Source organism: Argopecten irradians, chromosome 7, assembly GCF_041381155.1.
Source record: "Argopecten irradians isolate NY chromosome 7, Ai_NY, whole genome shotgun sequence".
Classification (NCBI taxonomy): domain Eukaryota; kingdom Metazoa; phylum Mollusca; class Bivalvia; order Pectinida; family Pectinidae; genus Argopecten; species Argopecten irradians.
Window position 1 is genome coordinate 25,091,016 of NC_091140.1, and position 15,512 is coordinate 25,106,527.

General features: G+C 33.6%; 1 protein-coding gene across 2 annotated transcripts in view; it reads left to right on the forward strand.

The window, feature by feature from the left end:
• The window catches only part of LOC138327960 (uncharacterized), a 118,967-nt gene extending 107,250 nt beyond the window's left edge, over positions 1 to 11,717 (forward strand). Inside the window, exons 1-3 of one of the 2 annotated variants that reach the window (XM_069274471.1) lie at positions 586 to 749; positions 7,728 to 8,144; positions 10,293 to 11,399. In XM_069274471.1, the coding sequence (XP_069130572.1) occupies positions 743 to 749; positions 7,728 to 8,144; positions 10,293 to 10,624 (756 nt within the window). In that variant the 5' untranslated portion in view covers positions 586 to 742 and the 3' untranslated portion in view covers positions 10,625 to 11,399. Of the gene's footprint in view, positions 1 to 585; positions 750 to 7,727; positions 8,145 to 10,292 lie in introns of those variants that run through there. The other variant, XM_069274472.1, reaches the window with a different exon arrangement.
• The last annotated feature ends 3,795 nt before the right edge of the window (positions 11,718 to 15,512 follow it).

The window sequence follows — 15,512 nt, forward strand, 5'->3', positions numbered from 1 at the left end:
ATTCAATATGGGGCGCGTTATATTGTGACGTCACTCCCAAGTCAATATTGCGATTATGACGTCACGCTACCCCGACGTCGATTTCGTCGGGAAGATGTAGTCGAGCCATTATCAGTGCATTTCTATATCACTTAGCTCGAAGCAAACATTAAAGATGCTCCACCGCTGACAAATGGTATTTTTTCACTATAAAAAACAGGAGCAGACGATTTAGAATTTTTCTTCAGTTACAAAAGTTGCTTACTTTACACCATTACCACCATTGAAAAGCCATGAAATTTAAACAGTAAAAACTTTTAAGCACGAAAGTAAAGTTAGGTGTCCCGGGGAATCATTGTTTTAAACAGTTATTATATATGGTGACCCCGGGGAACCATAGTATGAAGCGGCGTCTATGTTAATGCTTTAGGTGATCCAATATCAACTCCTATAAAATTTACTAAAATTTAATAATCAAATTCTGAAAAAAAACCCATCCAAGTTATACTGTTATTCCTATGAATTACGTATGTTTATAAGGTACTACAAAATACCGCACAATGCCACATTTTGCTAGTGATCGGTGATACGACAACGTGAACCGGAAAAAGATAATATTTCCAATGATTACCCGGGGTCACCGAACGGCGAGGAAATTATCCTTCTGCGTTTTACCTTACAAAACTTTAGGTTTAACCTTCTTCTGATAATAAGGTATGGACAGCTAAGCAAACAGATAGTTTAAAGAAGGAAGATAAATCCAATGAGAGGTATGTAAAATGTTTGTTATATGAAATATTTAGCACAGTTACATACAATTCAAGGGAGACGTATTTGAGGTGATTCAGTGTGACACAACACATATACATGGTATTTATTTAAGTATTTTTATATAGTACTTCCGTTGGTTTTTACATATCGATGTTATATAGTTCCCGCATTTCACCCGGCTCCCTAACACCACCTCGGAGCCCCGTCCGGGTGATGTTGCCTTGTGGCCTACATCTTGGAGTCTCTCTCTCAACTCCCTCGATTTCCAGTATATCTATCAACCTAACACCTACTGCTCCAAGCCCCTTTGTGCATATATTAAAAAGGCACGTGCGTCCCAAAATATCTAAACCCTATCTAACGCCCTGCTCATTTTTATCATCTCCCAAAATGACAGACTACGTGATATTGCGCAAGGCAACACTTCTGCTTCTGACTATCACATATCTATACCTATCAATTTATTGTTTTGTTTTACTTTCCCACGTGTACTATATCAAATATACTTTTAAACTTGTGTTACATACTAAATATCGACCCATTTTGTTACACCAGTGTACATGTATCTACATGTACCAAATCATGTACAGTAGGCCTATCATATATACTTCTCTTTCTAATAGAAGCTATTTATATATCTTCTGAGAAGCGCTAACGCACTCCACGGGATATGTAGATACAAATGTTGCCTCTGCTTTTCATAGCCGCTATAAAAATAGAAAAATACATTCAATCCCTATATGTAAAATGCATTTTAATGTCCTATGCTATCAGTTACATTTTGTTAGGAAGTATTATATATCCCTATATTTACACTTGCTAGGCTTGGTCACTATACGCTGACACTAGCCGATTTTGTTTACCATAACTGCATGGTAACATTAAACTTTGAACTTGCGTATGAAAATGTTCTATGCAACATAAAAGGACTACTTTCTTTTAAAAGAAACACATGGCTTTGTTTACATTTTGACGCAACATTACGTGTATATTGTTGTTTTTCATAGAATTTTGGAAAAATGTTAACAATATATACATGTTTTATATTCATATATGATTCAAATAATTTTTAAATTAACAATTGTATAAAGAAACGGACAAATATCCCGACCGGGGCGACGTGCATTCATTTTTGTTAAAATATTAATAATGAGTGTCAAATGTAAACATTACCTCTGGGCTTATGTTCGTCCTACGATCGAGTCTTTGGGGTGGACGGGCGTGAGACCCTCTGATAGAGGTCAGTTGTAAACATATCCTCTTGTCTTTGTTCTTTGAGAATTTAATCATGTGTATTATAAAACATGCACCGCTAGTACACAGGAAAAAGTGCATACATGTTTTACGTACGTTATAAAACGCATGTAAAACGCATGTTGAGGACCACGCATGTAAAACGTACGTACGAAACGTATGTAATACATGTGTTAAACATGCGAATACGCATGGTAAACAGACGTAAAAAGTATACGCATGTAAAACGGACGTTTCAAAACATGTGTTATACATACGTTTGATCCTATTACAAAATTATCCTTTTTTGTTTTTTATGTACATTTACATTGTCTTTGAAGTTGCACCATATATTAATCATTTTCAAAAGTAAAGTTTAATTCCATTTTATTTGTATTTTCGGTTCATGTCCAATGACTGATATTTTTTCATACATAGTATGTTGTATTTACAAACGAGTGACTACATTGATAAATTTCATAATCTTAGGATGATTTTATTTTTCCTACATCAATTTGTCCTTAACGTCACTTAATCATTTGCATTTTAAAGGCTAAAATCTTTACTGAAGTCGTGCCCAATGTTCAAATGTTTTCAAATTCTGGCTCAGAGAGTCCAGAAATCAAGTAAGAAACTTCAGATGTTTACACAGAATCTCAGACTAACATTTAAACGTATTTTATGAATATAAAATAAGTAAAGATTTCCGAAACATAAATTTGTCCGGCCATTAGAATCTGTCATGTTATAGCACAGGTGTCTGCTTCTGGTTTTGAAAACATACAATAACCTACTCCTACTATATAGTAGGGAAAGCTATTTTTTTAAACCAGAAGCAGACGCCAGCTATGGTATCGAGGATGATCAAACAGCAGTTGTAGACCTACTACATTGTACATCACGAAACGCTGGTCAGCTGATATTGATCATATGTATTCAGAGCATTAGTCTTCAAAACTGATAGAATTTAAATTTAAAAAGAATTCATAGAATTTTGGAAAAATATAAACAATATATACATGTTTTATATTCATATATGATTCAAATAATTTTTAAATTAACAATTGTATAAAGAAACGGAAAAATATCCCGACCGGGGCGACGTGCATTCATTTTTATTAAAATATTAATAATGAGTGTCAAATGTAAACATTACCTCTGGGCTTATGTTCGTCCTACGATCGAGTCTTTGGGGTGGACGGGCGTGAGACCCTCTGATAGAGGTCAGTTGTAAACATATCCTCTTGTCTTTGTTCTTTGAGAATTTAATCATGTGTATTATAAAACATGCACCTCTAGTACACAGGAAAAAGTGCATACACGTTTTACGTACGTTATAAAACGCATGTAAAACGCATGTTGAGGACCACGCATGTAAAACGTACGTACGAAACGTATGTAATACATGTGTTAAACATGCGAATACGCATGGTAAACAGACGTAAAAACGTATACGCATGTAAAACGGACGTTTCAAAACATGTGTTATACATACGTTTGATCCTATTACAAAATTCTCTTTTTTTTTGTTTTTTATGTACATTTACATTGTCTTTGAAGTTGCACCATATATTAATCATTTTCAAAAGTAAAGTTTAATTCCATTTTATTTGTATTTTTCGGTTCATGTCCAATGACTGATATTTTTTCATACATTGTATGTTGTATTTACAAACGAGTGACTACATTGATAAATTTCATAATCTTAGGATGATTTTATTTTTCCTACATCAATTTGTCCTTAACGTCACTTAATCATTTGCATTTTAAAGGCTAAAATCTTTACTGAAGTCGTGCCCAATGTTCAAATGTTTTCAAATTCTGGCTCAGAGAGTCCAGAAATCAAGTAAGAAACTTCAGATGTTTACACAGAATCTCAGACTAACATTTAAACGTATTTTATGAATATAAAATAAGTAAAGATTTCCGAAACATAAATTTGTCCGGCCATTAGAATCTGTCATGTTATAGCACAGGTGTCTGCTTCTGGTTTTGAAAACATACAATAACCTACTCCTACTATATAGTAGGGAAAGCTATTTTTTTAAACCAGAAGCAGACGCCAGCTATGGTATCGAGGATGATCAAACAGCAGTTGTAGACCTACTACATTGTACATCACGAAACGCTGGTCAGCTGATATTGATCATATGTATTCAGAGCATTAGTCTTCAAAACTGATAGTAGAACATTACGTGTATAATTGTTGTTTTTCATAGAATTTTGGAAAAATGTTAACAATATATACATGTTTTATATTCATATATGATTCAAATAATTTTTAAATTAACAATTGTATAAAGAAACGGAAAAATATCCCGACCGGGGCGACGTGCATTCATTTTTGTTAAAATATTAATAATGAGTGTCAAATGTAAACATTACCTCTGGGCTTATGTTCGTCCTACGATCGAGTCTTTGGGGTGGACGGGCGTGATGCCCTCTGATAGAGGTCAGTTGTAAACATATCCTCTTGTCTTAGTTCTTTGAGAATTTAATAATGTGTATTATAAAACATGCACCGCTAGTAATCCAAGTGTTGACAGTTACGCGTCACCACAAATACATTGTATCCATCGAACACAAGTGAATTTGTTTCATCTATCGATGGCGATGGATCTAAGCGAAGATTATATAATCACCTGATCACATGGCTCCCAAGGATGTAATATCGTCAAGTCAGACGACATCTCAAACACATTGAGCTACTTGAAAATCGGTGTTTTGACATCTTCGGCAAACTCAAGTGTGTAAGCGTTCGTCAGCTTCGCCTCGCTGCACAATAACAGTCACCGATCGCGCGAGTTCACACATGTGGCCGTGTACAAATTCTTTAAATGGTATTACGCTATATATTAACTTTCAGCAAAATTGAATATACATGTATATTTAAAGTTCTGTTCTGAATCTGAAATTAACTTTGTTTGTCATGTTTATTTTACAATAAAATATTGAACTTTTCGTCGTCGCGTATGACTAATTCTACCTTATGTAAAGAGTCATCATTCGCTGTTCAATTGAGTAAGCTCCTCCCACTTTTGACCGACTTTTATTGAATAATTACGTCACATTCAAATGACGATTTTATTGCATAAAATATAAATAAAAAAAGTCATTTGAGTGTAAATATAGGGATTGGATTTCGCTTTTATGTTAACCATGCTTGTATGGAGCAATTCCTCTAAGAATATATTCAATATGGGGCGCGTTATATTGTGACGTCACTCCCAAGTCAATATTGCGATTATGACGTCACGCTACCCCGACGTCGATTTCGTCGGGAAGATGTAGTCGAGCCATTATCAGTGCATTTCTTTATCACTTAGCTCGAAGCAAACATTAAAGATTCTCCACCGCTGACAAATGGTATTTTTCACTATAAAAAACAGGAGCAGACGATTTAGAATTTTTGTTCAGTTACAAAAGTTGCTTACTTTACACCATTACCAACATTGAAAAGTTTGAGCTTCTAATCTTATTTCATGTTTAAAATATGAAAAATAATTATTTGCATCCCGAAAAAAATACGTGGCACTATATGCTATATGGAATGAAGTAATGATTGCGCATGCACCAAAGGCGAACTAAAATATTTTATGTTATTTTTTGTGTTAATTAGGCATATATATATACACGATTAAACACCAATTATTGTTCAAATGATGAATATCACTTATGCTCTGTCGGCGATGGAGTATCTTTAAAATAATTTTATCACATAACTGGTGACGTTATATTGAAATTATGACGTCAAGCGATTGTCTCGGTGGACGGGAACGTCTAATCCGAGAGTGATGTTGACACTGTTATAATAGAGATGAAATTGAAAGTTTCGTCTATATTTACATTATTTCTAGTTATGTGATAAATAAAATCTTACACTCATGGCTATATAATATGAAATTTATCAAACTCGTTAAATAATTGGATAAGTCACTCGCCTAAAGGCTCGTGGCCTATCAAATTATTGAACTCGTTAAATAAACCTCATATTATATAGCCACTCATGTGATGTAAGATTCTCTATATAATATCTAATATAAAAAAATAAGTACCTTTGTTTCGGTCACTATGGTGTTATATTGGCTTGTAGAATTTCAAATAATGACCTTGGACGTAGTGTATTCTACTCGGTAATATAACACCATATTAACCTCAACAAAGGCCCATATTTCATATATACTGAAAGCCAAAAAAACTACACACGGGGGTTAATTTCAAATATTTAATTTTGTATTGGATTTTGCTCGGGAAAACCATTACGAAAACCATATTTGATCTCTTCGGAATTATTTGGCACACCAAACATTCAAATCAGCCTCAGTATGATGACGTCATGAACTTTCAAAGTGACCAGGGGTCATTTTTACTTCCACAACTATACAAGGCACTGTTGAGATATCACTATATAATTTTTTATTATAATTTTTAAAAGCGTATAGTTTTTTTTTGGCGTTTGGTATATATACCTCCCGCTGTTTGGGAGGAGCAGGGAGGAATGGTATCTAGTCACTAACTATATACATGTAGTTTCTAAAGACTAAGAAAAGTAAAACAGCTAACATGAACTACATATATATTACCGTCAGGTATAGGAATAATGTTTTATCTTTTTTTACAAGCATCTTTCAATAATTTGTACTAAATACAAAATGTGCTGTATCGATTTAAAAAATAGGGACATTGCACATTTTATATACAGTCGATTGCTCAATGTTTGTTAATACTTTATAGAAGCAACACAAACAAGAGTATATTATATTTTTAAACAGAACGAATGCAAGATGGTTGGCATTCCCCTATCATAACTTTCAGTTTCTGTAAAAAAACAATGTCGTTTTACCCTTAACGATAATCTAAACATTTTCAACTTGGCCCAACAAAGCTGACACGGTATTATCATATTCGGAAATTTAGAAATTAACCTTGGGTTAAATGGAAACATTTTACTCGTAGTTCGCCTTGATGTTCGTATTCCACCATTGATGTGAGTTTTGGAATTCCTAAGGATAGCATTTTGAAGAATTTGCTTTATTTTACAGTGGGTCTTGTACAACATATCCAAACGGAACATTAATTACAATTAAAAATCAATTCCATATCACCAATGGATTCTTTGGTGCAAATATATGTAAACATCCATCCATATTCAAGTAGGATATTGACTGAACAAGAATCTACGGAAGTAGATATATCACCTAAAACTAGACAGTAGTGTTAAAACCAGAAATAAATAATTATAGTTAGTTTAAGTCAAACTATTGTATAAATGTGAAGTTATCTGGGCTCATGAAATATGGAAATAACTGATAATCATTTAAAAGTAATAAAATTCAGATTTTGAATATGATGGTATTAATGGTGACTTTGACCTTTGGCTTTTTGATGATGGGGCGGGATCAGGTAAACACTTTTCTCTAGGAAGGCGTCCGTTGAGTTTAGACAAAAGTTCAAACCTAAGTGATTGATTTATCCTGAACACGAATTAAGTAATACGATCTTTGACTGTCCTTCGTTCCTAGAAACACTTTAAAGTAAGGATTTCATTTATGAAATTCCTTCACGAAATTTAAAATTGGTTACCAAGAGGTATCTGCTTTGTTTTGATAAAGGAAAACAAAACCCATGAATAAGCTACAAATATAGTTTGGTATATATCGCTTAGAGATACCTTGCGCATTTGCCCCTGAGGTACACCATTTGGCTGTTTGTGTATCTCCTCATTGTTTTGTTTGTTTTTGTAGGCTATCCAGATTGTCAAGTGGTACAAACAACAGAGAATAATAAATTAACACACCATAGAGACGTAATAATGGGGGTCACGATAGCATTGTTAGTGGTCTCGGTTGCATTCAATTGCGCCTTTACATGGAATTTGTTTTCCATGCAAAATGCGACTGATAACTCAACAAGACCGGAGACAACGTCAAACAAAGACACGCAAGAATGGGCTAGTTTACGACGGATCGAGGCAGCTGTTAACGCTATTCTGGCTCAAAGACATTACCCATCACCTAGGGCTATGGACTCTGCGAATATGACTGACGATGTTGTCTGTGAATTTTCACATCTCTATGAAGGACATTTTCCTGACAAAAAGGCATGTGACGTACCTATATCCTCTACTACAACTTCTGCAACAGACAAACATGATGAGCAGGGTGTGTACGTTTATTGTTTATTTATGAAACTTAAATTGGCTATTGACGTCACAGCATATTTTCAAAGCATTATATCATATGGCAATGCCACCTTTGAAAAAAAAACATAAGAGTTTTACCTTAATTTCTTGCGATCAAAATACGAGTATCACATCACTAGTATTCCTCTTTACCTATAAGGAACTTGTAAAACATCACTAGAATTTCTTTTTACTTATAAGGTACTTGTAAAACATCACTAGAATTACTCTTTACTTATAAAGTAATTGTATAACATCACTAGTATTACTCTTTACTTATAAGGTACTGATATAACATCACTAGAATTTCTCTTTACTTATTAGGTACTGGTAAAACATCACTAGCATTACTCTTTACTTATAAGGTACTTGTATAACATCACTAGTATTCCTCTTTACTTATAAGGTACTGGTATCACATCACTTGTATTACTCTTTACTTATAAGGTACTGGTATAACATCACTAGTATTACTCTTTACTTATAAGGTACTGGTATAACATCACTAGAATTGCTCTTTACTTATAAGGTACTGGTATAACATCACTAGTATTACTCTTTACTTATAAGGTACTGGTATAACATCACTAATATTACTCTTTAGTTATGAGGTACTGGTATAACATCACTAGAATTTCTGTTTACTTGTAAGGTACTGGTATAACATCACGAGTATTACTCTTTACTTATAAGGTACTGGTATAACATCACTAGTATTACTTTTTACTTATAAGGTACATGTCAAACATCACTTGTATTACTCTTTACTTATAAGGTACTTGTATAAGATCACTAGAATTACTCTTTACTTATAAGGTACATGTATAACATCACTAGTATTACTCTTTATTTATAAGGTACTGGTTATATAACATCACTAGTATTACTCTTTACTTAAAAGCTACTGTATAACATCATTTGTATTACTCTTTACTTATAAGGTACATGTAAAACATCACTAGAATTTCTCATTACGTATAAGGTACTGGTATAACATCACTAGAATTTCTCTTTACTTGTAAGGTACTGGTATAACATCACTAGTATTACTATTTACTTGTAGTGTACATGTATAACATCGCTAGTATTACTCTTTACTTATAAGGTACATGTATAACATCACTAGTATTACTCTTTACTTATAAGGTACATGTATAACATCACTAGTATTACTCTTTACTTATAAGGTACATGTATAACATCACTAGTATTCCTCTTTACTTATAAGGTACTGGTATCACATCACTTGTATTACTCTTTACTTATAAGGTACTGGTATAACATCACTAGTATTACTCTTTACTTATAAGGTACTGGTATAACATCACTAGAATTGCTTTTTACTTATAAGGTACTGGTATAACATCACTAGAATTTCTCTTTACTTAAAAGCTACTGTATAACATCATTTGTATTACTCTTTACTTATAAGGTACATGTAAAACATCACTAGAATTTCTCTTTACGTATAAGGTACTGGTATAACATCACTAGTATTACTCTTTACTTATAAGGTACTGGTATAACATCACTAGAATTGCTCTTTACTTATAAGGTACTGGTATAACATCACTAGTATTACTCTTTACTTATAAGGTACTGGTATAACATCACTAATATTACTCTTTAGTTATGAGGTACTGGTATAACATCACTAGAATTTCTGTTTACTTGTAAGGTACTGGTATAACATCACGAGTATTACTCTTTACTTATAAGGTACTGGTATAACATCACTAGTATTACTTTTTACTTATAAGGTACATGTCAAACATCACTTGTATTACTCTTTACTTATAAGGTACTTGTATAAGATCACTAGAATTACTCTTTACTTATAAGGTACATGTGTAACATCACTAGAATTTCTCTTTACTTAAAAGCTACTGTATAACATTATTTGTATTACTCTTTACTTATAAGGTACAGGTAAAACATCACTAGAATTTCTCTTTACGTATAAGGTACTGGTATAACATCACTAGAATTTCTCTTTACTTGTAAGGTACTGGTATAACATCACTAGTATTACTATTTACTTATAGTGTACATGTATAACATCGCTAGTATTACTCTTTACTTATAAGGTACATCTATAACATCACTAGTATTACTCTTTACTTATAAGGTACAAGTATAACGTCAAACAGAGACACACAAGAATGGGCTAGTTTACGACGGATCGAGGCAGCTGTTAACGCTATTCTGGCTCAAAGACATTACCCATCACCTAGGGCTTTGGACTCTGCGAATATGACTGACGATGTTGTCTGTGAATTTTCACATCTCTATGAAGGATGTTTTCCATTTCCTGACAATAAGGCATGTGACGTACCTATATCCTCTACTACAACTTCTGCAACAGACGAACATGATGAGCAGGGTGTGTACGTTTATTGTTTATTTATGAACCTTAAATTGGCTATTGACGTCACAGCATATTTTCAAAGCATTATATAATATGGCAAGGCCACCTTTGAAAAAAAACCATAAGATTTTTACCTTAATTTCTTGCGATCAAAATACGAGTATCACATCACTAGTATTCCTCTTTACCTATAAGGAACTTGTAAAACATCACTAGAATTTCTTTTTACTTATAAGGTACTTGTAAAACATCACTAGAATTACTCTTTACTTATAAGGTACTGATATAACATCACTAGAATTCCTCTTTACTTATTAGGTACTGGTAAAACATCACTTGTATTACTCTTTACTTATGAGATACATGTATAACATCACTAGTATTACTCTTTACTTATAAGGTACTGGTATAACATCACTAGTATTACACTTTACTTATAAGGTACTGGTACAACATCACTAGTATTACTCTTTACTTATAAGGTACTGGTAAAACATCACTAACATTACTCTTTACTTATAAGGTACTTGTATAACATCGCTAGTATTCCTCTTTACTTATAAGGTACTGGTATAACATCACTAGAATTTCTTTTTACTTATAAGGTACTGGTATAACATCACTAACATTACTCTTTACTTATAATGTACTTGTGTAACATCACTAGTATTCCTCTTTACTTATAAGGTACTGGTATAACATCACTAGAATTTCTCTTTACTTATTAGGTACTTGTATAACATCACTAGAATTACTCTTTACTTATAAGGTACATGTATAACATCACTAGTATTACTCTTTACTTATGAGGTACTGGTATAACATCACTAGTATTACTCTTTAGTTATGAGGTACTGGTATAACATCACTAGTATTACTCTTTAGTTATGAGGTACTGGTATAACATCACTAGAATTTCTGTTTACTTGTAAGGTACATGTAAAACATCACTTGTATTACTCTTTACTTATAAGGTACTTGTATAACATCATTAGAATTACTCTTTACTTATAAGGTACATGTATAACATCACTAGAATTTCTCTTTACTTAAAAGGTACTGTATAACATCATTTGTATTACTCTTTACTTATAAGGTACATGTATAACATCACTAGAATTCCTTTTTACTTATAAGGTAATTGTATTACATCACTTACCCTTTACTTCTAAGGTACTTGTATAACATCACTAGTATTACTCTTTACTTATAAGGTACATGTATAACATCACTAGAATTCCTTTTTAGTTACAAGGTAATTGTATAACATCATTAGAATTACTCTTTACTTATAAGGTACTGGTATAACATCACTAGTATTACTCTTTACTTATAAGGTACTGGTATAACATCACTTACTCTTTACTTATAAGGTACATGTATAACATCACTAGAATTACTCTATACTTATAAGGTACTTGAATGTATAACCTCACTAGTATTACTCTTTACTTATAAGGTACTGGTATAACATCACTAGAATTACTCTTTACTTATCAGGTAATTGTATAACATCACTAGAATTACTTTTTACTTATAATGTACTGGTATAACATCACTAGTATTACTCTTTACTTATTAGGTACTTGTAAAACATCAATTACTCTTTACTCATAAGGTACTTGTATAACATCACAAGTATTACTCTTTACATATAAGGTACCGGTATAACATCACTAGTATTACTCTTTACTTATAAGGTACTTATATAACATCACTTACTCTTTAATTATAAGGTACTTGTATAACATCGCTAGAATTACTCTTTACTTATACGGTACATGTATAACATCATATTGGGGGAGGAGAAATAGGTTCCCATTACCCCTCTGGCAGGTTTTCAAAACATCGTTTTTTAGGACCGGTATTATGTCTAGTTTCATTTTATGCTTGTTGCCTTTGACAACTAATGTCCAATGGGAGTCATATGGCGGCCATCTTGGATTTCAGGTATCAAAAGTGACCAAAATGATACATTCGCATATATGCGCATAGATAGAGAACCAGACAACATTCATAGGCAAATAAACACATTTTTTGATATGATTGCAACATGCTTAATACGATTAAATTATAATAATGACGTAACGTCTTCTCACTTTTGTGAAATGACGGGAAAACAATGAAATTTTTAGCTTTTTTTCCCCTTAAAAATCGATAAATGTCATAATTTTTATCACAAGTAAAATAATTCATGGACAAATCACCTTGTAATAGCCATTTCGAATTGAACCAACCCTTGTGTAAACATATGTGTACTATAAAAAGATAGATCGCATCAGTGAGGTCGGAAAAAGAGAGGGACCCCCCCCCCCCCCGCCTAATAAAAAATACCAAAAATGGTCAAAATGACACATTCGTATATACGAGCATAGATAGCGAACCAGACAACACATAGATGCAAATAAACACATTTTTAAATATGATTGAAACATGCTGAATACGATTAAATCATAATAATGACGTTATGTCTTCTCATTTTTGTAAACTGACGGGAATACAATGAAATTTTTAACTGTTTTCCCCTAAAATATCGATAAATGTCATAAATTACATCACAAGTAAAACAATTGATGGACAAAACACCTTGTACCAGTCATTTCGAATTGCACTAATCCTTGTGTAAACATATGTGTATTTTAAAAGGATTTTATGTCTTTTGAGCAGAAGAATCGTGGACCTACCCCCTCCCAACACTACTCATAGAGAAAAAAATCTCATAATTATTATTACATAAATTACACATTTCCGGATCTATGATTCAGACAGTTTCAAACTACAATTACATTTATTAACAGCCAGGGTCATGTAAGGATGTTCTAGGTTTATTGGTGGAGGAAAGGCGGAGTTGCCGGAGAAAAAACACCGCCAGCAGTCATTACCTGGCAACTGCCTCGTTGATTCGAACAAGCTACCCAGAGGTGGAGGGCTTGTGGTAATATGTCGAGACATCATACCAATCGGCCATCGCGGCCCCAATTACAACTAGAACGTGGTTAGAACCGTAATAATCCACTCTCTTTTAGTGAACAACTGGAAACATAGAATTTTTCATAAATTTTCGGCTCGTGCCAGAACGAAACGTACCACTGTGTTCGAATTATTATCCTTGATTTTTTTTGTCCTGAAGACACGATGGTATAGCACAGTTCATTACCACAAAACTAAATTCTTTCGGTACCACGACTGTTACTTTGGTTTTCATCAAACTGCTGCAGGTTGGCGTAGGATCTCATCACTCCAGGAAAATAAATGTACACATCTATTTCGACGATTCCGTCATACCCCACCGAGTCTAGGAATCGTTGGAGCGATGACAGATGACAGGTTATGGGGGGAGGGCTTACCTCGACGGCCATTGCCAGTCGGGGGAGTGGTCTGGGGATCAGGTCTCCGAGCACATCAACGTGCTGGAGTGAAGGCTGTTTGGTTGGCTCTGTAGGCTTTTCGGAAGATTCTACATTCCTGGGTGGTTTGTGTGTCTACAGTTGTCGCGTTCTGGAGAGAAAGGGTGGGGGGCAAAGTCCAACGGCCGTTGTGCCCTCGTCATTCGTGTTCTTCTCTTCTGTCAGGAAATGCGGTTGACTCTCTTAGTCAAGCATCTTCCAGACAGGTTGAATGTTCTTGCGGATACTCTTTCCAAGCGCCGCAAGCCGGTTGTGACAGAGAGGCAGCTACATGTAAATCTCCCGATCTTCGAGGGCATTTGCTAGGTGTGGAACAGACCTCGTATAGACCTTTTCGCCACTTCGCCACTAATTGTCCACTTTTGTCTCTCCGGTGCCAGACCAAATGACTTGGGCTGTGGACGCTCTATCTCTAGATTGGGAGGGGATACGTGCTTATGCATTCCCTCCATTCAACCTGGTGGGCAGGGTTCTAATAGAAGTTTCGGGAGCATCATTTCCCCTCCTTCTGATAGCGCCCCTGTGACCGAGACAATCCTGGTTTGTTGGTGGATATTCCGCTGGTTTTCCCACCAAGAACCAATCTATTACTCCCTACTTATAAGGTACATGTATAACATCACTAGTATTACTCTTTACTTATAAGTTACATGTATAACATCACTAGAATTACTCTTTACCTATAAGATACTGGTATAACATCACTAGTATTACATTTTACTTATAAGGTACTGGTATAACATCACTAGAATTACTCTTTACTTATAAGGTACTGGTATAACATCACTAGTATAACTCTTAACTTATAAGATACTGGTATAACATCACTAGTATTACATTTTACTTATAAGGTACTGGTATAACATCACTAGAATTACTCTTTACTTATAAGGTACTGGTATAACATCATTAGTATAACTCTTTACTTATAAGGTACATGTATAACATCACTTACTCTTTACTTATAAGGTACATGTATAACATCACTAGTATTACTCTATACTTATAAGGTACTTGAATGTATAACCTCACTAGTATTACTCTTTACTTTATAAGGCACTGGTATAACATCACTAAAATTACACCTTACTTATAAGGTACTGGTATAACATCACTAGCATTACTCTTTACTTATAAGTTACATGTATAACACCACTAGTATTACTCTTTACTTATAAGGTAATTGTATATAACATCACTAGTATTACACTTTACTTATAAGGTACTTGTATAATATCACTAGAATTACTCTTTACTTATAAGGTACTTCTTTCACATCCCTAGTATTAACTCTTTACTTATAAGGTAATTGTATAATATCACTAGTATTACTCTTTACTTATAAGGTACTGGTATAACATCACTAGTATTACTCTTTACTTATAAGGTACTTGTATAACATCACTAGAATTACTCTTTACTTATAAGGTACTTTTATAGCATCACTATAATTCCTTTTTACTTAAAAGGTACTGTTGTAACATCACCAGTATTACTCTATACTTATAATGTGCCTGTATAGCATCACCAGTATTACTCTTTACTTATAATGTACATGCATAACATCACTAGT